Source organism: Geotrypetes seraphini, chromosome 3 (assembly GCF_902459505.1).
Source record: "Geotrypetes seraphini chromosome 3, aGeoSer1.1, whole genome shotgun sequence".
In the NCBI taxonomy this organism is placed as follows: domain Eukaryota; kingdom Metazoa; phylum Chordata; class Amphibia; order Gymnophiona; family Dermophiidae; genus Geotrypetes; species Geotrypetes seraphini.
The window spans coordinates 327,437,869-327,462,855 of NC_047086.1; the positions used below are offsets into that span (position 1 = coordinate 327,437,869).

General features: G+C 42.0%; 1 protein-coding gene across 1 annotated transcript in view; it reads left to right on the top strand.

Moving 5' to 3' along the window:
* Positions 1-24,987, top strand: part of XRN2 (5'-3' exoribonuclease 2) — a 302,991-nt gene that overhangs the window by 200,714 nt on the left and 77,290 nt on the right. The window contains exons 24-25 of the mRNA XM_033938550.1: positions 6,369-6,425; positions 17,675-17,743. Of these exons, the coding sequence (XP_033794441.1) occupies positions 6,369-6,425; positions 17,675-17,743 (126 nt within the window). The remainder of the gene's footprint in view (positions 1-6,368; positions 6,426-17,674; positions 17,744-24,987) is intronic.

Sequence of the window (24,987 nt, forward strand, 5' to 3'; positions counted from 1 at the left end):
GGTGGCCTGGAATGCTATGTGTAAGTTTAAGATGGAAGGGGGACTGGGTGTTTCTCATCTGGAACATTACTATCAGGCGGCGCAGCTGAGGGCGGGTGTTAATTGGCATGCTTAATCTTTGAAGCTGTGGGTGGAGGTCAAGCAGGGATTACTGAAGGGCTATTTAGCAGAACGGGCCCTGGGTGACCTGCTCTGGGTGGAACTGGGAGAAAAAGACCTTAAGGTTATATCTAATCCGTTCACTAGGTCGACTTTGCGGGTTTGGAAAGGGGTAGCGCGAAAAGTTTTGGATAAGGTTAAGGGGTTACACTGTCTATCTTTGTGGGATACACCTGATTTCATACCAGGCAGGGAGGGGGGATTTTTAGACGGTGGGCTCAGAAAGGGTTGCAGTACTTGGGCCAATTCCTAGAGGGGGAGTTCATCTGAGCATTTCCTGAGCTCCAGACTTTATATCAGCTGGACTCCAGGGATCTTTTCCCTTATTTGCAAGTGAAAAAATTATTTAATGAGAGCGCATCGGGTAGACCCAGTTGCCTTTCGGAGTTCTGAATTTGAGCAGATGTTAGGTACTCCAGTACAGTGAGGTTGTATCTCTCTGTTGTATAAACTGGTGCATCGAGATGGGGGAGGGAATCCCTCTTATTTATTGGTCTGGGAACTGGACCTGAAGGAGGGTGTTTGAGGAGGCTGAGTGGGAGCGGATCATGCTCTGGATCCATCACTTGGCTGTGGCACCAACCTTGGTGGAAAATGCTCTAAAACTTTTGGTGCAGTGGTATGTGACCCCAGTTATTTTGAGTAAATTGTCTGCCACGAGCACAGATATGTGTTGGAGAGGGTGTGGGCAGCGGGTAACGTTTTTCCACATGTGGTGGAGCTGCTCGAGGATTAAGGTTTTTTGGGCGCAAGTATTTTGCTATGTAGGGAAGTTACTTCAGGTACCCTTAGTGGAGAAGACAGAGGTAGCACTACTTGGGATCTTTCTGGGAGGAGTGGAGGTCGATGACACCCAGGATAGGATGGCTAGGCTGGCGTTCACAGCAGCTAGGCTGATTGGCTCATCACTGGTGGCGTGCATCTGCTCCTACTTTGCCCTTAATGAGGGAGAAACTGGGATGGGTATGTGAGAAGTTTCAGCTATCGTCCCTACTGACTAGGAAATGGCAGCAATATCTTGATATTTGGGGTAGATACTTGGCAGTGGAGGGAATGAATTTGGGGAGCGCTGTAGGGGACTGATTTGCTGGTTTTTGGACCTGGATGGGGGGTTGGGAATGTACTTGGGACATTTCTGTCTCCTATGTTGTTCTGTTTGTTTTCTTTTTCTTTGGATATTTGATCATCTAATGTGTTGCTGTATTGCTATGACCGTGGGAGATTGCTGTTCTAGATCTGCTGTTACTCTTGGGGATGGGGGGGAGGAGGAGGGATAGTTGGGGATGTTTTGTGAATGCTTTAACTCATCATGAAGTTAGCAGGTGTTTTTGCTTTGGCTACTTTCTGCTGTGATGATGACTGTGTGTCTTGTTTCTTATTATAAATAGAGTAAGAGAGTTGCTCTGTGATCAGGCTTCCAATCTCATGCGCGTCCAAGCCATGCCCCCACAAAAGCTACATTCTTATCCAGGAGAAGCAGCTCTCTACACCTTAGACTGCAAACATCTTTTAGACTGGCATACTACCTGGACTGGACTAAACCTCATAAGAAAATCCTCTCAGCTCTTTTGGGCTTTTGACACTTACAGATGTGGAGTTTCTGTTAACCAAAAAAGCCTTCTCCACTTTACTGCAGACTGTATCTCCTTCACATATATTTAGGCTGGGCTGATGCTGCCTCAGTAGTCCCTTTCTTGGTGAATGGCATGGAATGCAGTTCTACCATTCCTTTTTAAACTACAAAACTATGGGGATGTTCTGCTCCAGCTCCTCACTTCCAGGAAGCTTGCAAGGAGAAGAATGGGAGGGGATGAGCCTAGACCAGAGAATAATGCTACTTCCAAATTAGGCCCTCTTCTTCTGTTGGTCCAGCCCCTAGCCCACCTTCCTCTCCCCAGCTCCACAGTTCTGCTTACTTTTTGTCTACAAATTAAGCCTTGTCCTTATTGACATATAACAAGGTAGCCAAGTTATTTGTCCGTATTAAAACTGATTGATCCTGAAAAGATGTGTAAATAACTTGACAAGAGTTTAAAATACTGCTCTGAGCTTCAGATAATTGATGTAGAATTTAGCTTCTGACCAGACTCCCAGAGATTACTGAGAGCTAAAGCCACTCCTGTTGATAAGTAAACATTGTTCCGCTGAGAAATTTGGTGATTTAAAAGCTTTGGAGAAAAGAGGGATGGTGGGTTAATTGCATCTGTATTTTTAATTTCCTTAAAAATCAAAAGAATCTGTTATTAACTTGTTTAAATTATATTAAAGAGAATTAGTTTTAGGTTTCTTGTACGTCTCTCTCTACCTTTTCTCCTCAGTTGCTGCACATTCCTTATAGTCTCATCCCAAGTAAGAAAACAAGGGAGAAATGTTTTACTACCCTTACAATTAATTTGGGATTTAAATAAAGAAAAGGAGTAAGCTTGGTTTAATAAAAGATTAATTGTAGACCCCTTGTAATAATTGACTAATCAACATTAAATATACCAAATTAATTTTGAAGGCCTTTACACTGGATTAAGCATCTCCTACTTCCTTTGCAGTTCTAAATAAATGACAACAATGTTAGAAAGCAGACAGCAGTTAAGCAGTGAGATAGGAATTTATCCACTGGTTCTCACTAAGGCCCGGATTCTATATACAGCGTGGCCATCGTCGGCTGCCTTAAAAATAACCACTAATCATGTGTCCATCACGTCGTTTATAGAATCGTGCCTTGGGAAAGGTAAGTGTTGGAAAAGTAGGCCAGGGTTTTAATGGCCTACATTTCCAGTGCCTACCTTTCACATGAATTGCGCCTAAGGAAGCACTTTATGATGCCTAGTGCCACTTTTTTAAGCACTGTTAGGTGTCTATATTTTCTTTTAAAACTGTTTTTGGTTTTTCTTTTTTAAATGGTGTTATCAACTCAAGTTAGCACCTAACTTAGGCCCAGATTCTCAAAAGTTTAACGCCATCGCTAAACTTTTTCCGACTGTTTAGCCTGCACGCATTTTAGCGGCAGATTATCAAAACGGCTTATCTCTGTTTTTTGCGAGGTTTCTAGCAGTCTCAGACACTGGCATGCAAATAGGCTCTTCAACATTAAAATGAGCACTCCAGTGGATTCTTTAAAATTGCTGAGCCATTCTCCAAGAGCGGCGTTGGCTTTTAGCGACAAAAATCAATGACTGGTCCACGGCATAGCAGTGTTGGAGACTGCTAGAAAAGCCATTTTGAGAGGCACCACCCTCCCCAGCAGCTGGAGAGGTACCTTCTCTCCCACTGCCACACAACACCCCCCCCTCCGCAGCAGGAGAGATGCCCACCCTCCCCTCTTGTAGCAGGGGGAGAGATGCGAACTCTCTCCCACTGCCAAGTGACTCTCCCCTCGTAGCAGCAGGAGAGATACCTCAGCCAGTCAGGGCCTTAGGTTGCACTCATCATCATTGGAGGCGTGGAGCAGGAGGTACTGATCACTCCTCCTGCTCTCAAATGTAAAGGTACAGGAAGGGGGGTGGGTCCAGCCGGGATCTGAAAGGGGGCATCCCTTGGGTGGCAGGAGCTGCCATTTGTTTTTTGGGGTGGGGGAAGTAGTAGATATGGCAGGAGGGAGTAGAAACCCTCCTGCCATAATTTTAAGAGCGGCGGTTTAAGGTACCAATTATTGTAAAGACTAGTTAAATGTATGCATTTTTCATTAGAGAATAGATCTTAACTACATATCTCAGATAGCACAATCAAAATAGCAGTTTTGTCAGAACTTTATTTATCAAGCAGTGTTATGGGAAGTTAAGTGAATAGTTAATTTGCATATAAATACAAAATGCTGACAAAACAGCCTCCTACAACTCATAAAAATTTGGAGAGGTTTGGCATCATGGAATCTCATTTTCAACATTTAAATTTGATGGGTTATAGAAATATTATGTTAAATAAATCATTACTCTGCATATCCAATCTAACCGCTGTTGAAACTGTAGCTTGTGATTAATTAAAATTGAAATAATTTGCCATCTTCATTTTTAAGTTTAGATGTGCTAAAAAGAAAGGACCAAGTTATAAAAGGTCATGTGCTAACTATGTAAACGGGACAGAACACCCTCTACAAGTCTCTTAAATGTAAAAACTTTGATACCGAAACTAAAAGATTAAATAGATTCAAAAGCTTACCACAAAGCATTGTATTCTAGCCTGCATACAGAACTTCTCTTTGTATGCTGGGAAAGATGTGGTGCATGCTCTGTGACTGATTTAGAGGTGGAATCCCCTAACATCACCATTAAGAACAAAAAATCTGTGAAACAAACATATTTAAAAAGCAAAAATACAATACTACTTTTAAATTAAGGACTTTAGATATTTATCAGTGAATTATATAAAATAGTTCTATAAAATTATTTTTTAAAAATGTGAGTAATGATTTAGTACAGAAAAGAGCCGGGATTCATATTTAAAAATAAAAAATCAATTGATGAAACCCAAAGAGCTTATAGTTGGATGCAACAGAAGAGCTAGACAAGCAGAGATTAATTAATGATGGCAACACAGATTAACTGGCAGGATAATCAGAACATTAAATGCCCAAACATTAATCCTAACAGGTTTGCATATATCTTTAAAACACCATTATTAAAATAATACATATAAATATAAAGAACTCCATCCAGATGCTCCCTAAAGATTTTTTCCTCCCAAAAGTCCCCAAGAAAATATGTGCAAGTTATCTTCTGACACTGATGGCTTATCTTTTTTGTAGTGTATTTATTTTGAAAATATGCCTTGTTCCCAAAATAGCGCATAAGAAAATATGCAACAATTACCTGGTGTTTGTCCCATATGTTTTTGCTTCCAAAATAGTTGCCAAAAATATATGCATCAATTATCCCCTGACATTAATATATAATATAAAGTTGTAGATTTTTTGTTTCCAAAAGTCCATCAGCAAATAATGTGCCAGTTATCTGGTGCTTGTCCCTTTCACAGAATATATATATTTTAGGGCTACAGGTTAACGCTGCGATTAACTCATTAATTATTAATTGTGGTTAATCATGTGCAGCCACTTTCTGCCTCCTTGCATGCATGCATGCATGGTCTGGCTTCTCTCCCTTCCCTCCTTTCCATACCCAACGTGTCTCTCCTGCCCCTAGCTGGTCTACCTATAAATCCAGCCTTCAGGCCAGCAGCAGCCCTATAGAAATGCTGCCTGTGTCCTGCACAAGGCCTTTCCCTCTGACCCAGCCTGCCCCTTCTGACACAACTTCCTGTTTTCAGAAGATGTGGGCTGCCATTAGCCTGTTGGGGAGGACATGTCAGAATGGGAGGGAGGGAGAAAATTAATAGAATCGAGGGTGGGGGAAATAGGGAAAGTGTTCCTGAGGAGAGGGAATTGTTTGGGGTTAGGAAGGGGAGAGAGAGAGTTGGACCTGGGAGCAGGGAGAGAGAGTGAGCTGAACCTGGGTGTAGAGGGAGAGGGAGTATACTGGATCTGGATCTGGAGGGAGTTGGACCAGAGGAGAGGGGGAGAAATTTGGACCTGGGGGTAGAGAGGGAAGGCAAGCAATTTGGACCTGGAAGTAGCCTTTGTGGGGGCTGATTGGGCTCCCTCCTTTTATTTTCAAACCCCCCTCCAAAGCTGCAGTACCTGTTTAATGGTGGTGTAGCTGAAGCCCCATCAACTGAAGAAATCTGCCAACTACAGGATTCTTAAATCTTGAAAGAAAATTTAACAGTACTTTCACCTTAGAGCACAGTATTATGTTACTTGATTCTTGCAATTTTATATATTATACAAAAGTTTGAGATGTTCATTAACACACACCAAAAATTTAGTGTACGTAAAATCTATTTAGTATATCTTATGACTTAAAGTGTATAGTCAATTTGCATGTTAAAATGATGTAATCTGTTAAGTTTTTTTAAATTAAAACAAATGTTAGAAACAAAAAAAGAACCTGAAAATTGGTAAAAGGTTTTAAATACTCAAAAATTAACCTGAAAAACATTTGCCTTTGCATATCTCTAGTAGAAATGTACTTTAATATTACAATCACTAAATAAATGATATATAGACTTCTCATAATCATCTTTAGTTAATATAACCAAATTATTTTCCAAGTAGGTTGCAAGTCTGACATTTATTTTGCCCAAGTGTACTTTGCACTGTGTGTTCTGTGAAGTATAATCCATGCTGATGTACCATTTTTCCTTTGTACTTTTTCTTCCAGGACAGTGTACTCACCTGTTCCAATGCTAAGAGATCTGAATCAAAATACTGTTATCAGGTGAGCTTGTATTGTGAAACAGTTATTAGTAATTACAACTTTCCTTCTTATTTATACTGTCCATACAGAGACTTGCATATAGATCACTCCTTCCCTATATCTTTATGCTGATTCCAGCATCTTTCTTTCCTCTCTCTTTTTAACCCCAGGGTCTCTCCCCAGACTTGCCAGCAGCAGCTGGATGCATTGTGTCCCCCTTTCTTTACCCATGTCTTTGATCTTGATCATACTTGTTCAGAGACTCCAGAGCAATATTGGGATCTGCACAGGGCATTCTCTACAGGTCCCAGAGCATTCTCTACAGGTCCATACTCAGGTGCCCTGCCAGGTTGTGCCCTCTGCCAACAGAAAATTCATTATCGGATAGGGATGAGAAGGGAGAGATGCTGGAGCCAGCGAGAGTAGGTGGTAGACTTACATATAGATTGTGCCCCCCTATTTCTCAACTTTTAACCTTAAAAGCATTCAAAAGGTTTTTGACTTATATGCTATTCTTATTCACACTGCAAAGGTATACAGTGCTCCCCTGCGAATTCGCAGTCCCGGTCATTCGCGGTATTTTCCGATCATGAATGACCGGGCAGGAGAGGGCAGCAGGAGAGGGCAGCCGGAGTGCCGACAAGTGAAGGCAATCACTCGCGGTATGCTCCGACCGCCTCTTCCTGTACTAAAGGCGGGCCTCACCAATCAGGAGCTGCATTTCAAAGCAGCTCCTGATTGGTGAGGCCCAACTTTAGTACTGGATGAGGCGGTCGGAGCATACCACAAGTGATTTCCTTCACTCGCTGGCGCTCCAGCTGCCCTCTCGTGTCTCCCCTGCTAAAAACCGTACTCGCGGTTTTTCAACATTTGTGGGGGTTCCTGGAACGGAATCCCTGCGAATATCAAGGGAGTACTGTATCTCAAAAGTTAGCTGTGGAAGCTTGTGTGCCTGAAGGATATTGCTTCTTAGTCAGATCTTTTTCCAGTGACTCTCTAACATTTTGTATAAATAAACATAACATGTTCCAGTACTATCCTTAACCCCATGTTTTACTACTAAGCTGTATGATTATCTAAAACAGCTATCAAAGCTGTTTTAGCTGATGCCTGAATTTTTTGCCTTATTAGGTCTCTATGACTTTGCAGAATAGTATATAATCACCACCATTCTTCCAAAAGCTGTAGTCTGCTGATACTATATTGTCAAGTAATTTTTAGTATTCATCCCTTGTTTTCTCCTTATGGTGGTCAGTACCAAGTCACTACCTATCTGCCATCATCAATCTGGTTGATTTCTGGAGAATTTAATTTTTATAATTACAACCTGGCTGCTCTATTACCTGTGGGTCATGCTTTTTTAATCTGTTGTTTTTTCCTGACATTCTTACCCACAGCCTCTGCTTTTGTAAACTACTTATATCTTACTTCAACAGCAAAAGTTTGTTTTATGTTTATGATAATCTTGAAAGCTTTTCGAGAGCTCGGGTGGGGGGGGTTATAACCTTTTGTAAATACTGTAGTTTTTTCAAAAGTACTGCCTACATTTGGAAAAGGAGAGGAAAGAGTACTAAATACTGAGATCTTCAATAAGTGGCTCAGAGTCTGGTGTCATCAAGAAGGCTTTAGGTATATAGGAGGATGGAGAAATACATGGAACAACAAGAGACTATATTGTAATGATGGGCTGTATCTTACTATATCCCACAATAAAAAGGAAAAAACAACCCCATGTGTAGTGATATAAACCAAAAAAAGGAGTGGGGAAGGGACACGATCAACCAACTGCAAGGATAACCAATTTATTGAAAATATATAAATAGCTGAAGCATATATAACATACAAAAAATATATAGCAAACCTAAAAGAGAGTCCTTTAATCCTTTTTGTACTGTACCCCAACACTGTCCGTGTTTCGGCTTGCACAGCCTTCCTCAGGGGTTTATAACTGAAGCCCAGTAGATGGCACCAAATTAATAATAATAATTATTATTTTATTTTTATATACTGCCAAAGCCATAGTAGTTCGAGGCGGTTTACAATAAGAAGAGCTGGACAGTCGGTGAAAAAAAATAACATGAAGTCTTTGAATACATGAATATTTGTAGGGAGGGAGAGAGACAGAGTAAAAATCACAATGTAGGGAAATCGAGTACATGTAAGTAGAATACAGGGGTAAGGCTTTAAGAGTTCTTGGTTACAAATCGGTTAAACAGGTTAGTTTTAACTAGTTTTCTGAAGTTAAGATAGGAGTGCTTGATGATGTTACCTAGCCAGCCATTCTGTTGACTTGCTTGGAATGCAAGAGTTCTGTCAAGGAATCTTTTGTATCGGCAGGTTTTTATTATAGGGTAGCTAAACATATGTATTCTGCGTGTAGGCCTGGTGGAACAATCCAATTTAAAATGGAAGACCAGGTATAGGGGGGCCAAACCAAGAATAGATTTGAAACAAAGGCAGGCAAATTTGAACAACACTCTTGCTTCTAGGGGCAGCCAATGAAGTTTTTGATAGTAGGGGGTTATGTAATCCCATTTTTTAATACCGAAAATCATAGCAGCTGGTCATTTCATTGAAGAATTGTTGGGTGGGGGAGGAAAGGGTTATAATTTCTACTTTAATGGATTATATGTATAAGAATGTCAAGTGCTGTATATTTTTTTAGTAATGTAATGTTTTAATATTAATCAGTTTTAAAATGAATAAAGAATTAAAAAAAAAAAAAAAATACCGAAAATCAGCCGCACTGCTGAATTTTGTATGATTCGGAATTATAAAATCAAAAAGGAATGCTCTCAATACAGTTTGGAGCCTGATGCTCAATGTGGTTCCAAACAAAGAAATGCTGCAAACTTCCGTTTGAGCTGAATAGCGTTGCTGCTACATAGAAGCGCATGTCAAACAGAAACCATTTTGAGACTCTTCTTTTGGCGTGAATTTCGCAGTGTTTCTTTGTTTGTTCAAGCCGAAACATGGACCGTGTTGGGGTCCAGTACAAAAGGATTCAAGGACTCTCTGTTAGGCTTGCTATATATTTTTTGTAAATATTATATATGTTTCAGCTATTTCTATATTTTCAATAAATTGGTTATCCTTGTAGTTGGTTGATCGTGTCCCTTCCCCACTCTTTTGTATCTTACTATATGACAGGTAACAGGATCCTTGCAGAGAAATTCAGGCAATATGTTTCTAGATGTTTAAACTAGAAGGCAGGGGTAGCTTATGTATGCAGGACACTTAGGTGCCGCCCCAAGCAAAAAACAAGATGTGGCGGTAGTAAAGATAGCAATGTACACAACAATATTTGTAATACACGTCTTAGGCAACAGGAAGTGAAACTAAACACAAAAATAGAAATTGCCACAGAAAAGTAGCTGGAAAGCAATGACTACAAACACTTGCAGTCTAGGCAACAAAAATTATGATCTGCAAGCCCTGATGTTAGAGGCAGACTTTAGATATTGTAACGATCACAGAGACATGATGATTTCCATGGATGGGACGCAAACATACCTAGCTATAATCTTTTTAGGAAAGTCAGAGATGGTTGAAAGGGTTGGAAGAGTAGCTCTCTATGCAAATATCAATATCCAAGCAACTGAAGTGCAGGGGACCTCAGGAGAAGAAGCGATATGAATATGAAGAATGTTGAACTTCTCTAGGTATTTCATGAGGTCATGATTAACTAGACCTTCCATAAGTTTTTGGAAGAGTGGTATATTGGCAATGGGTCTGTAGTTGGTAGCGGAAGAGATTGGTTCTCATCTTTATGGATAACCAGGTTGCCATGTTCTATTTGTACAAACAAGGAGGCACAAATCTTATACCCTTTGTATGGAGGCAATTGATGTTTGGAATTTGGCCACAGCTTGTGGGATACTTCTCAGGGCGGTTTATTTGGCGGGGAAGCAGAATGTGTTGGACTTCTCTTTGCACAACAATCTTGCATCTGATTTTTTTTTCCGATGGACATAGATACCTTTGCTTCCCCTCAGAACAACAATCTCCCACAATTGTGTTCTAGACTTTTTGCCCCCAATCGCATGGCGTCGGATGCCTTTCCATTTCATTAGAGAGGACAAGTTCCTCTACGCATTTCCTCCAGCCCTTCTCATAGAGAAAGCTCTACTCAAACTTCACCAAGATTGGGGCACCATGATCCTCATAGCACTCCTTTTTCCACGCCAACTTTGGTTTCCACTCCTAGAGCTCTCGACCAGGAAACTGTGGAAACTACAACCATTTCCATCCTTGTTCACTCTGAACAAAGGGTCCCTACTACATCCCAACCCCCTCTTGTTAGCATTAGCAGTGTGGTTTCTTTCAGCGAACAGATATATGCTTTCTGCCTCTGCTATTATTGACGCATTGAAAGTTCATGGCACGCTTCCAACAGCGTATGTTGTCTTTTCAAGCGGCTTTATGGGCCAAGGATCTGAATCACATAGCTGAATCTTTCAGCTCCTACCAACAGTTTCGTCATGCTTTAAAAATACATCTCTTTATTGAATCTTGTGGGAATTAGATATATTTTGTTGTTGAAATTCATTTTGTATTCTTTATCTTTTGTGAATCACATAGAACTTAGCGATGTTTGCAGTATAGAAGTGAGTTTCATGTTATGTTGATGTGTTTGACGTTGCATCCAGAGCATCAGCAATGTCCATTGCCATGAGATGACTGGCATGGCTTGGAGTCTCTGATATGGACAGTAACGTTCAAGACCGCTTGGCAAACATCCCTTGTCTGGGGGATGAACTCTTCGGAGACAAGGTTGAGGATGCCACTCAAAGACTCACGTGGCATGAACAGAGTTGGATTACTCTCACTGGCTCTCTAAAGCTAAGCCGCAATCATCTAAACCATCTCAGCGGCCTGTAAGAAGTGTTATCTGACAATTCAGCTTCTTCAAAGCCACCGCCACAGAAGAGGCAGAAACAACAGAATCCTCAGAAATCTCAATCTTCAGCTCCTTAAAAACCAGCCCAGTTTTTTTGACCTGCTTTTGGAGAGCATAGCCAATGTTTCCCTGTCTCAACCTCTTCCACAACCCATCGGAGGTTGACTTCTGTTATATTATCATTGTTGGACTCTCATCACCTCAGACAGCTGGGTGCTCAGGATCATTAAAGAGGGTTACTCTCTTCATTTTACCAGCATACCTCCAGACAGTTCTCTAAGAGAGTTGTTTGGGATCTTGATGTAGTCCTAGCCAGTCTGATGAAACCGCCGGCATCTACTCATCTTAAGTTTCTCAGTGGAAAGTGGTCTTCTTGCACTTCTGCTCATCAAGTAAGTGAACTTCAAACATTGGTTTGTGACCCACCTTTTACAGTGTTTCTTCACATGTTGGGCTGTAAGTGTGCTTTTTGGCTTACTACATTGAAAGGACTAAGCCACACAGGCCTTCATCTCAACTGTTTATCTCCTTTGGCCCTAACAGATTGGGCCTACCTGTAACCAAAAGAACTATTTCTTCATGGTTAGTGATCTGCATCTCCTTTTGCTATGTTCACGCTGGGCTGCTGCAGCTTGAGGGGCGTGTAACAGCACACAAAGTTCGAGCTGTGGCAACATTAGTAGCTTTCTTACATTCCACTCCCATTGACGATATTTGCAAAGCAGCTACTTGGTCCTCAATTCACATCTCACTACTGTCTGGAATCCTACTCCAGACGAGAAGGTCATTTCAGCCAAGCAGTATTACAGAATTTATTTTCCTCTTAATAGCTAGCACTCCCTCCATCCCATTGCAGTAAGCTAGGGAGTCCCACATGTGAAAATATGCTGCCTGCTTGTTCTGGGATAAAGCTCAGTTACTTATCGTAACAGGTGTTATCCGGGGACAGCAGGCAGATATTCTCACATCCCTCCCACCTCACCTGGTTGGCTTCTTAGCTTGCTTACGGAATTGAGGAACTGCAAGCCAATGTCAGGCAGGAAGGCACACTTGCATGCACGGTGCGGGCAGTCTCAAAGCTTCGCAAAGCTTAAAGTGCCAGTACAATTTAGCACTGTCTGTACCAGGCTCCATGGATTACATCACCCACGTGTAAGAATATCTGCCTGCTGTCCCCGGATAACACCTGTATTACGGCAAGTAACTGCTTTCCATACATCTCTCGGTGGACGTTTCTGCAATTCTCTGAGCTTCAAGGAAGCCAGCTACACAACAGTGTTATCAATTTAAATGGAAGAGATTCTCTCCTTGTTGTACAACCAGGGCGTTAACTCCTACCACTTGCCCTCTTCCAGCTCTCTTGGATTATCTCCTTCATCTTTTGAATACTGGCCTAAAAACAAGCTCAGAGTACATTTGAGTACCAATAGTGCTTTCCATGTGAACACTGGTAATAAACCTTTATCTGTTCATCTATAGTAACTCAGTTCATGAAAGGTTTGTATCACACCAAACCACCTCCAGTGGAGTGGAACCATAATGTCGTCCTTGCTGCCCTCATGAAACCTCCATTCGAACTGCTTCACTCCTGCTCACTAAAGTTCCTTACCTGGAAGTTCATTTTCCTAATTGCTCTCACTTCTGCCAGAAGAGTGAGTGAACTTCAGCTCTTGTAGCAGATCTGCTTTACCTCAGATTTTATCATGAAAGGGCAGTTCTTCAAACCCATCCAAAATTCCTCCCTAAAGGAGTGTTGCAATTCCATCTCAGTGAGTCTATAGTTCTGCCAGTTTTCTTTGGTAAGCCACATACTTGGTGAGGTGGTGCTTCGTACCTTGGACTGCAAGCGTGTTTTAGCCTATTGTTTGAACCATACTAAGGGCTCCTTTTACTAAGCTGTGCTAGCGGTTTTAGTGTGCGCTGTCTTGCCGTGTGCGCTAGATGCTAATGACAGCATTGAGCTGGTGTTAGTTCTTGGCGCATAGCATGGGGTTATCACATGCGGCAATGCAGCATGCACTAAAAACACTAGTGTAGCTTAGTAAAAGGAGCCCCAAGTCTCACAGGAAGTCCTCCCAGCTTTTTGTATCCTTCCACCTATCAGATTTGGACATTTCTGTAACTAAATTTACCATCTCCATTTGGCTGGCTGACTATATCTCTTTCACATATGCTCAGACTGGGCTAACCCTAAGTGGCCCTGTTACTACCCATAATGTCAGGGCCATGGCTGCCTCAGTAGCCTATTTTTACTCTGCCTCTATTGAGGAAATTTGCAAAGTGGCAATTTGGTTTTCTATCTACACTTTTACTGTTCTTCTTCTCGGACATTATGTGATTTGGATACTCATCGTTCAATTTATTCTCAGTATTGTGCGCATCTTAAAAAGGCTCGCTGCAACTACTATATAGGACAATTTTACCGTGTTCCCAATAAATCTAAACAACTTTATATTACGTTGAACAGACTATCAAATATGAATACTACTTCAGCACAGAATTCCACTTTATCAGACCAAGATTTAACTAAATATTTTGTTTCAAAAATAGAATCTTTGTGTCATACTTTTCCAGTTTCACCTCCTCCAATTTCTCCTCCAAATACTACTACTTTGTCTATAAAGTCTTTATGCAATTCATTAACATTATCATGGTCAAAATTTAATATTCCTACAATTACAACTTTAGAAAAGGCAATTATGTCTATGAATAAAACAACTTGTACTTTGGATCCAATTCCATCATCTTGGATTCTTGAAAACAATCACGGTTTATCACCTTTACTTTTTAATATGATTATAAAGAGTTTGGAAGAAGGGGCCATTCCTGTAGATACTACGGCAGTTTTCCAGTCGTTAAGAATCATTCACTTGATTTGTCACAAGCTTCAAATTTTAGACCCATCTCAAATCTTCATTTTGGAACATCTAGTTTTTCTTCAATTACATCTAGTAGTTCTTCAATTACATATAGTTTTTCTTCAACTAACTCAACATGCAGAGACTTCAAACATGCTTCATCCGTTCCAATCTGGCTTTAGGAAACATCATTTAACAGAAACGATATTAGCTTCTTTACTCAATGATTGTCATATGGCGATTGATCAAGGCAAGGTATGTGTTACTGATTTCTCTGGACTTTGACCTTGTTAGTCACTCTTCATTGTTATCATTATTAGAATCATTAGGATTAACAGGAACAGTTCTTAAGTGGTTTCGCTCATTCCTTACAGAACGGACATTTAGGGTGTCCTTTTCAGCATCGATCTCTTCTTCTCATAAACTTATATGTGGAGTACCCAAAGGTTCTGTTCTTTCTCCTTTACTATTCAATATTCCTTTACTATTCAGTTATTTCTCCTTTACTATTCAATATTTTTCTGAGTCACTTGGCTGCTAGAATTTAAATTAAGAATTCAAATTAAGAGTTATTTCTATGCTGATGATATTCTACTTGTTTTTCCACAAAAAAACAAAATGCCAGCATGCTTGGACATGATTGATAAATGGGCATTAAAAAATAAGTTAGTCTTAAACCGTCAAAAAAAACACTGGAATTTGGATCACAGGTACTTCGAGCTCTCATTCCGTCGCTCCATTTCTACAAGGTAATCCCATCACATTATCTAACACTATGAAGTACCTGAAATGGGTGTGCATTTCGATGAATCCTTATCATTTAGTAAACAATTATCTTCTGTGACCAGATCTTGTTTTGTGTCATTTCGTCAGATCTGAGCCATTCGTCCTTATATTGATAAATCAAGTTGTGAATCTTTAATTCACACTTTAGTAATTTCTAAACTAATCTACTGTAATATAATTTATTCATGTCTTCCAAAAGTTGTCCAGGGTTCTAAATAATGTTTGTAGATACGACCACGTGACTCCACTCTTGAAGGAGCACCACTGGTTGCCTATAAAATTTTGATTGTGCACAAAACATTAACTTTGACTTTTAAGGCTTTACATTTAGGCACACCTGATTATTATCAAAGATTTAGGTACCATATAAATTAATTAAACTCCTACAATCTTCTAGCGCTCAGCAGTTGTCTTTACCATCACTTCACTTAGCAAAATTAACTTCAACATGGAAATGTGCTTTTTTTTCTTCTGCTTCAGATTGGAAGGGTGTATATTCTCTTACCCCTCCTAACTCTCTACACAGTGAATAATACAACATTTATAGATCCTCAGAAGTACCACCTATCACTCATACAAATTTATGATGTCAGGCTTTATGTACTACTTCCTCACCGGATCTTCCATACTTTGCTATTAAATTTATGAATACTTTTTTCCACCATAGTGTATAAATAGTTTAAATACTTAGCTTAAAACTTGTGGTCATGCTTTCAGGGATTTATACCGCCAACATGTTTCACCCGAAGGGGTTTTATCAAGGCGGCATATCCCTTTCTATAGCTTAACGCCGCTGTACCTGACCACTGAATAGTTATAATAGTTATAAGATCTCCTGGATTGGAATTTGGGGAAGGATTCCAGACCGCAGCCTTGTGGATTTTTAGATTTTAATTTTTAAGAGGATGGTATATTTGTTTAATTTTGTTTTTGAAATTTTTTTTTCTTGTTAATGGAATTACTTTTTCTTGGTGTTTAAAATTGTAAATTGATCTGCTGTTATTGCAAAGGGCGGTATATAAGTTTTAATAAATATAAACACACCTTTACTGCTCAGTACTGCTTGGAGCAAAATTCCAGGAGGGATAGCCGGTATGGACAAACAGTTCTGCAAAATCCTTTCAATACTTGAATGCCAACTGCCCTGTTCAGGCCTTTTTTCGCCAGACTCCTTTGTAATTAACTACAAACTTGAATTGCACTTCACGAACCTGGCAGCTAGAGAGTCCCATATGAGAATTTTAGGTTGACTTGTTCTCAAAGAAAGCAAACATGTAGCAGGTGTTCTCGGAGGACAGCAGGAATGTATTCTCCCATCTCTTCTTGAGTTGACTTCTTAGTTTTTATTCTGTACTGCTAATCCTATGGCATATGCTTGGATGGGAAGGCACCTGCGCGTATGCCATAGGGGCACCACTTCAAAGATTTAAAGTATCAGTGAACTATGGCAGTGTCAGCACCAGGCTCTGTGGATGACATCACCCATGTGTGAGAATATATGCCTGCTGTCCTCAGAGAACACCTGCTATAGATAAATAACTTGCTTTTCCATTAGTTTCTCTACTGTCTATACAATTACTTTACAAAATAAGCATCAAATAATGCCTTACTAATGAAAGGTAGTTCTATAAATAAACAACTGTGGATTGCTCCTACCAGTGTCGGCTCCAGTCTCAAAATGGCTGATGTGACCTACAGCTTCAGTCTCTTGAGACTACTTCTGGAAGTCTTGGCAGCCATTTTGACTGCAGAGATGCCATGGGTACAAATGACTTGGGATCATTCCCACCACTAGATCACCAGAGTGGTATGGAAGGCTCGGGGGGAGGGGGTCCTACAGGTGAATCCGGGAGAGGGTACTTCTATTTAGAGGGGAAGGGAGAGAGGACATTGAGTTTCTTTGGTTTTGAGGGAGGAGGTTGAACTCCTTTGATTCTTGGTGTGGGGGTTGAGAGGGGAGGATAAGAACTATGGGGTATAGTATAGGACCAGAGTGGATTTGATTTATTTTTTACATCTGTAACAGTGCTGAACTTAAGCTGCTTAGTTCAGCACCATTACGGATTAAAAAAATAAAATTATCTGACAAAACTAAGTGAAACACAGTCTGTCTCGGGACATATGAACTATGCTGACAATAGAAGGATGGAGACAAGTGACACATTTAAGATGAGCGTGCAGTTGAAATGTATTTCTTGAGACCTGTTTATGTGAATATGAAAAATGCTGAAATTTATTTTCACTTGATGAGCACACAAAAATTGAGTGTGATGATTAAATCAAGTTGAGAGAATTATTAAGCCCACACGTCAAGGGGTGTACTATATCAAGCTTAACATTTTTTATTACATTTATGATGATATTTTTGACAGTTGTATTCTATATTTTCAAAAGCATATGGAAGACATGTTGCCTTAAGTTATTAATGTTTCTCTTTATTCTGAACTTTTAACATCCTTTCTGTAAGCTTTCTTTCTTGTGACTTTGTCCAGAAATCATTGGAATTCCTTGAGCAACCTCAGTATCTCTCATAGCCAGAAAGAAAGAGCAATTAAGGGTAACAGGTTATAGGTGAAGCTGCTGTTGCAGAGTAGTATTTAATCATAGGAATTAATTCATGAACTAAATTTACCAACTTATATGAGAATAATTTGTTACTATTTATTTTATCTTTCAAGTATGAATGCCTACCACTTTTATAGAACATTACTGTTTTCCTTTTTTAGTATCAAATTCAAAGATCCACAGTATCAAGAAAGCTATGTTTTCAAGGCTGTGTTTTTATCAGGAGCAAAGTAAGTGATGCTTTCAAATTATTATATCTTTTTGAATATGTGGTTTTTTTCTGTAGACAAGCAGTTGACCATAATCACAAGCATTAACTTGTCACTGGCACCAAATGGACAGATTATTCCAGAGTGTTCTGGAAACTTATAAAAACCCTTTCATTGCTCAGGTACTCCCATGCTCCTAAGGCCCTGTGTTCCCCCATCAATTTCTTTATGCTCAAACTTATGATAGTGTGGGCAATAAGTTCAAATGGTATTGTTCAAGGTAGACTTGGCAATCTTCTAAAGCAGCACTTATGAGAGTGCCACCAGTTAAAAAAAAAAAAAGCAAGAGGTTTTTGTTTGTTAGAGCAGTGATTCCCAACCCTGTCCTGGAGGAACACCAGGCCAATCGGGTTTTCAGGCTAGCCCTAATGAATATGCATGAGAGAGATTTGCATATGATGGAAGTGATAGGCATGCAAATTTGCTTCATGCATATTCATTAGGGCTAGCCTGAAAACCCAATTGGCCTGGTGTTCCTCCAGGACAGGGTTGGGAACCACTGAGTTAGAGCACTCTTTATTAAAGTTTCATTTTGGAATAGTTTGCCAGAAACAAATGTTGGCTTTTAGGCAAGTGGGGTAGGGGTGGAAGCTGAATCCTGTATTTCCAGAAGCATAATTTTAGAATTGGTGCGAATGGAGATGAGTATTCTGTGCGGTTTGATTTTGATGTATGTTTAATAGTTATGCTGTGTTAATGTAATTTTGGATTTCTATACCACTTTAGATAGCTCTTAATTTGAACTTGGAAAAGCAGTCTAGCTTAAACTGCATTATTATACAGATAACAGCTAAATATTGCCACTATCTGTATAGTAAGGCCCCAGCACCAGCGTTCCCGCTAAGCTGCGCTGGGGTGCGCTGGCGCTCAAAATATTACCTCGCAGCGCACAAGTTTCTCGTCACAGCGCACAAAGTGTAGAGCACAGTTCTTCAACCGCCGGTCCGCAAACAAAATCTTGCCGGTCCGCAAAGGATTCGGTCCCCGCCGCAACGAAAGGCCGGCGTCAGCTGACTTGCAACTTCCTGTTGCAGTCGCTGTGCCGGGACTCCTGCCTTCGCCGGGACTCCTGCCTTGTCTCCGCACCTCCAGACCAGCAGCGGCAGCTGTGTATGCTTTTAACTTCGGCACAGAGCTGCCCCTAATCAATAGTTTAGCGCGGTTTCATAAGGCAGCCTCGGGGCCTTTGCTAGGCCGGCCCACATCGCATCATCGAAGCGGGCCGGCTATCAAAGGCCCCGAGGCTGCCTCATGAAACCGCGCTAAACTATTGATTAGGGGCAGCTCTGTGCCGAAGTTAAAAGCATACAGAGCTGCCGCTGCTGGTCTGAACTCTTGGGCCGCTGAAGGAGGGCAAAAAGCAGCTGTCCTGGAGGTTTCCCTTCCTCTCGCCTTTACAGGTTCCTTTTTTCCACCTTTTTTTTTTTCCTTCAAACGGCAACGGGCCCCAGCATCGACATCAATCAAGTAAGTTCCACTGTCAATCAAGCGGTTCTGCTCGGCCAAAGCTTCCCCTGTGACATGAGCCACCCTCAGGGGAAAGAAAGTGACCCACAAAGGTGAGGGGAAGGGGGGCAGATGATGGAAGTTGGGGGGGGGGAGAGAGAGAGAGAGAGAGAAGGGGCAGATGATGGAATGGAGGAGATGAGAGAGAGAGAGAAGGGGACAGATGATGGAAGTGAGAAGAAGGGAGAGAGAGCAGAAGGCAGATGGATGTCAGTTGAGAAGGGAGAGCAGATGCTGAATGGAAGTGGGGAAAGAACACATACTGGATGGAAGGAGGAGATAAATAAAGGGGGAAGAAAATAGTAAGATAATGGAGGGGTGAGGGAAAGGGGTGACAAGCTGTGTGTAGACACAGTGAAAAGAGGGAAATGGGACTAAATAGTAAGAAAGAATTTAATTTAGATGGAGGCAGAAAATAGAGAAGGAAGACCAGAGAAGAAAAGGGAAGAGAGAGCAGAGAATGATCAGATCTGAGTGGAGGAAATGAGAAGAGAGATATGCTAAAAACCACAGGGGGGAGGGAAGGATAGAGATGCCAGACCATGAGGGGAACAGAAGGAAGATGATGGATGCTAGACCAAATTGGGGGGTGGGGGGGGGGCAGGAGGAGAGATGGCAGGGAAAGACAGACAGTGAATGGAAGGGGCAGATGCTGGACTGAAGAGACAGAGAAGGTTATCATGCTGCTGTACCGGGCCATGGTACGCCCTCACCTGGAGTACTGCGTCCAGCACTGGTACTTTAAGAAGGACACGGTACTACTCGAAAGGATCCAGAGAAGAGCAACTAAAATGGTTAAGGGGCTGGAGGAGTTGCCGTACAGCGAAAGATTAGAGAAACTGGGCCTCTTCTCCCTTGAGCAGAGGAGATTGAGAGGGGACATGATAGAAACATTCAAGGTACTGAAGGGAATAGACTTAGTAGCTAAGGCAGGGAGAACGAGAGGGCACTCTCTAAAGTTGAAAGGGGATAGATTCCATACAAACGTAAGGAAGTTCTGTGGTAGAAAGCGACATATTTATTTGGCTCATAACTTGCTGGCGCCCGATATTTTTAGCTCACAGTGAAAAAAGTTTGCTCACAACACCCGCCCGCTTAGAGGGAACACTGCCCAGCACTACACAGATAGTGCTGGGCAGTTGCAGTGAATTTTCTGTAAATACAGTGGCTTCTAACAATTTTTGTTGGACACCAGAAAAGAGAACAACAAATACAGTAAAACAGTCATTGACAAAAAGGTTCAATTACCCCCCCCCCCCCAACAAATTCAAACCCATCCCACCTCCTCATTCCATATAGCCCACTAAAACACTGCTAGTTGATCTGGAGTGCTTAGACTCTTATAGTCCTCCAGGCTACATAAAACATAATCTTGATTCCATAAACCCACCCCTACTTTGAATATCTCAACATATCTATTGATGAAATATACCAACAAAACCACTACCAACTCTGAAACAATACAAGAGAGAGAATAAAATAGCATATACAAAATCATGTATAGAGAGCCAGCCAATTTCCCTCCCTCCCCCCCCAATTGGAATCCCCATTCTTTGAATCTAAAATCTACCCTCTCCTTATGATTACCACAAAATAAAATAAACTAACCTTTTAAAAAAAAAGGAAGAAGTGAAGGGTGCAGGAGTCAGAGTCCAATCAACAGTGGTATACCTAGAGAAAACTAAAGATAAAACTGCATGTCTTGTGATTTAGTGAATAGATATAGTCTCCCCAGACCTTGGTTTTTCCATTTAATAGTAAGTTTGGCCTGCCTGCACTCTAAAAGCATGAGAGTTATCTGTATTAGAGAATGACACGGGGAAAAAATCTGTCCCCGTCACCGGCCCACCATCCTCTGCACCGCCCCGTCACCGCCGTTCCCTTCACCGCCCCGTCACCGTCACCGCCATCCCTTTCACCGCCCCGTCACCGTCCCCGCTGCATCCATATAAGCCTTAGTACTGTAATATTTAGCTTATTCCTTTCTTATAAATCAAAGTTCCTGCTGCTGAACTAGAGAAAGAGATGTTCAGCTGGCAGGGCTTTGTTTATAAATTTTTATCAACACAACTAATATACTATTTTATCCTAAAGCAAAAAATAAATAAATAAATATAATTTTTTTTTCTACCTTTGTTGTCTGGTTTCTGCTTTCCACATCTTCTCATTGAATTCCTTCCATCCACTGTGTGTCTTCTCTCTGCGTCTTCCATTTGCTGTTACTGTGCCTCTCCCTTAACCCCCCCCCAATTGGTCTAGCACCCATCTTCTTCCCTCCGCTCCCGCATAGTCTGGCATCTGTCTTCTTCCCACTCTGTCTTCCACATTTCCCTTGGGGGTCTGTTCCTCTCCACCCTCCTTCAATGTCTGTTCTATTCCTTTCCACCACCACCCTTCCCTCCCTCCTTTACCATCTGTTCCTTTCTACTACCCTTCAGCTCCTCTCGCGTGGCCTATCTACCTTCCTTCCTCTTATTTTCATGGCACGTTACAATGTAATTTGTGCAAGCCACTGGAGCCTGCAAGCTCGGTCCCTGTCCCATCCCCACAAACCATCTCGCTTCTGTGCTCCTATTTTCTCCATTTCTAATATCTCCCCTATGTATCTGTCATTGCCCCCCCTGTGTCCATATACCATCCCCATGGCATGTCCCCTTTATGTCTCTGTCCCTATGCCCCATGCACATAATTTCCCCTCTTTCTGTTACCTTCCTGTGTCCAGATTTCCCCTATCTTCCTCTTCCATACCAGTGTGTCTCTTCTTTTCAACCCCATCTAGCTTTTTTCCCTCTTTCTTCCCCCCCCCCCCTGCTTCTAGCATCTGGCTCACCTGCCAGTCCTTCCCTTTCTTTCCTGCTGTGGGTTTTTCTTTCTGACTTCATCCCCTTGGCCCAGAATCCTTTTCCCTTTCACTCCCTCCTTCCAATTTGAGCCGGGAACACTAGCGATCGCACGGTCCCCGCAGCCACTACCTGCCTGCCCAATCGATCCTAGTGTTTAGCCAGCTCTCTCCCTTCTCCTCACCTTAGTTTATAGGTTTTCTTTTTCGGCGACCTGCACGCACGGCTGCTCAGTGTTCAATCTTCTGCTCTGCTGCAACTTCCTGTTTACGGTTGCTTCAGAGCAGAAGATCGAAACTGAGCAGTAGCAGGTGCGCAGCTCTCTGATAGCGTGCGGGTCGCCGAAATAGAAAATCTACAAACTAAGGTGAGGAGAAGGGAGAGAGCTGGCTAAACACTAGAATCGATTGGGCAGGCGGGTGTGAGCTGCGGGGACCGCGCGATCCTTCATGCCTCACTGCGGGGACAAGACCATTCACCGCCCCGCGGGCGGTGAATGGCCTTGTCCCCGTCGCCGCAGCGACTGCTAGTTTTCTTCCCCGTTTTCGGCGGGTGACCCGCGGCTAAAATGCGGTGGCTGCGGGTAAACCGCCACCGTGTCATTCTCTAATCTGTATATAATACCACTGAAAATTCATGAATAAGGGATGTGCTCTTGGATTTCTGTGCCCCAAGTGCATCACTTTGCACTTTTTTGCATTAAATATTAGCTGCCAGATATTAACTTGTTCTTCTAATTTTTGTAGACCCCTTCTCATATTATCCACAGCCACTGGGGAGTCCAAACAGAAACAAACAATATAATTCCCCATTATAGGATAAGTAAAATGTCATGACCAAATCCCTAAAACCATGTGCAAGCAACAGCAATTTAGTACAGAAAACTGCAACAGCACAGACTGAAGAGCATCAAGATCATCTATCAGTTGCATTCAAAATATACTGTTAGGAAACACTAAGGGCTCCTTTTACTAAGCTGCGCTAGCGGGCTTAGCGCGCGCTGCATTGCCGCGCACGCTAGACACTAATGCCAGCATTGAGCTGGCGTTAGTTCTTGGTGCGTAATGTGGGGTTCGCGCACGGCAATGCAGCATGCACTAAAAACGCTAGTGCACCTTAGTAAAAGGATCCCTAAATGTGTACTACCTTGGTAAATTTCTCTAAGTGTCCTTTCTTGAAAGCTGTTAATTTACTCAGATAATAAGCAAGGCAAAGTTTACTTTTCATATCGTCCAGTTGTGGTATAGCAGGAGTCGTCTACAAGCTCGCCACCTCTTTTTGAAGACTGACTAAACAAGGAAGCTGGACTGTAAAATATGAGTCAGACAAATCTGGAGGTTGTCAATGAGATCTCCAGTTATTCTCACTTTCAGCATGGCAGAAAACATCTTTACACAGTCCTTCCTAAATTTCTTCATCAGAGGGCACTCCCACCATACGTGATATAGTGTTCCCATACCCCCAACACCCTCTCCAGTGGCCCTGAACTATTTGTGGTGAAAAAAGTGATAGTCTGGGTAGGTATTTTTACCATCTATATAATAGTTTTGCCCCATGTTCAACAAGATTGGAAGAAATAGAGATTTTAAATGTACTCTGATTAATTTTTTGCCAAATCCTATCGAACAAAGATCACTCAAAATCTCACTTTCATTTGGAAATATAGAGTGATTTCTGTAAGTTCTTGCCCAAGAACATATAATATATTTTAAAAATGATTTTTTTCTGAGCCAGGCCCAATAGTAAGACTTCCTCAGTTGGAAGGAGATAGCACTCAACCAGTCCTGAATGGGTGTGTGACGGGGTGTATATCCCATCACAGGCCAGCAAAGGGAAGTCGCAACATTAGAAAAAGGAGCTAATTTGCATGTAGGTGCTGCAAAAACACCTGAGAGCTCTCTACTCACCCTGAATGGAAAAGAGAGCTGAAACAAGAGTTCCAGAGTAAAGAGCTAGAAAAAGCAAGAGCTCCTTCTGATGCTTAGGCAATCCTTGGAGAGGATTGCTGGTGAAAGTCTAACCCTTGGTAAGCCTAACCTTGACCGGCCTGTCCGGTAGAGCTTGGAGTGACCGGAAAGTGCACAAGCTTGACCGGCAGAGGGACTGGTGGAGAATTGAGTGACCAGGAGAGTCTTCAGTGAGTATGTCTGAAGGACCAGGAGAGTCCTCAGTGGAGAGACGGAGCGACCAGGTGGGTCCTCAAGGAATGAAGACTGAATTACCAGGAGTGTCCTCAGAGAGTGACTGGTTACAGGAGGCTAGTGTACCAGTGATATTTTGGCTGATGGTGACTGGCAAGCGACTGTTGGAGGGACCAGAGGAAGTGGCCAGAAGACCCAGAGAAAAGCAGCCAGAGGAGTTTGAGGTCCTAGGCTGATGGTGACTGGTGAGTGCCCAGAGGAGAAATGGGCGGGACCAGTGGCAACCAGTAGAGAGACTGATAATGGCATCAGAAGCAGCCAGAAGGAAGCAGCTCGAAAAACCAGAGATCATTGGCTGGTGGTGAGTGACCAGCGGAGGGACCAGTAGCAACCAGCAGAGAGACTGGTAATGGCATCAGAAGCGGCCAGAAGACTCAGAAGGAAGCAGCTCGAAAAATCAGAGCTCATTGGCTGGTGGTGAGTGATCAGCAGAGGGACCGGTAGCAACCAGCGGAGAGGCTGGTAATGGTACCAGAAGTCCTATGAGGGTTGGAGAGGACCCAGTAGCAACCAGAGGAACCAGTAGAGACTGAAGTGATCTTTGGTGGCCAGAGTGACCAGGGAGGTGTTTGGAGGAGCCTGGTTGTGTTTTGAAGGGTGTAGAATAGTAAAATGTGTCCAGCAGAGCCTGCTGTTGAAAGAAAAGAAGACCAAACGT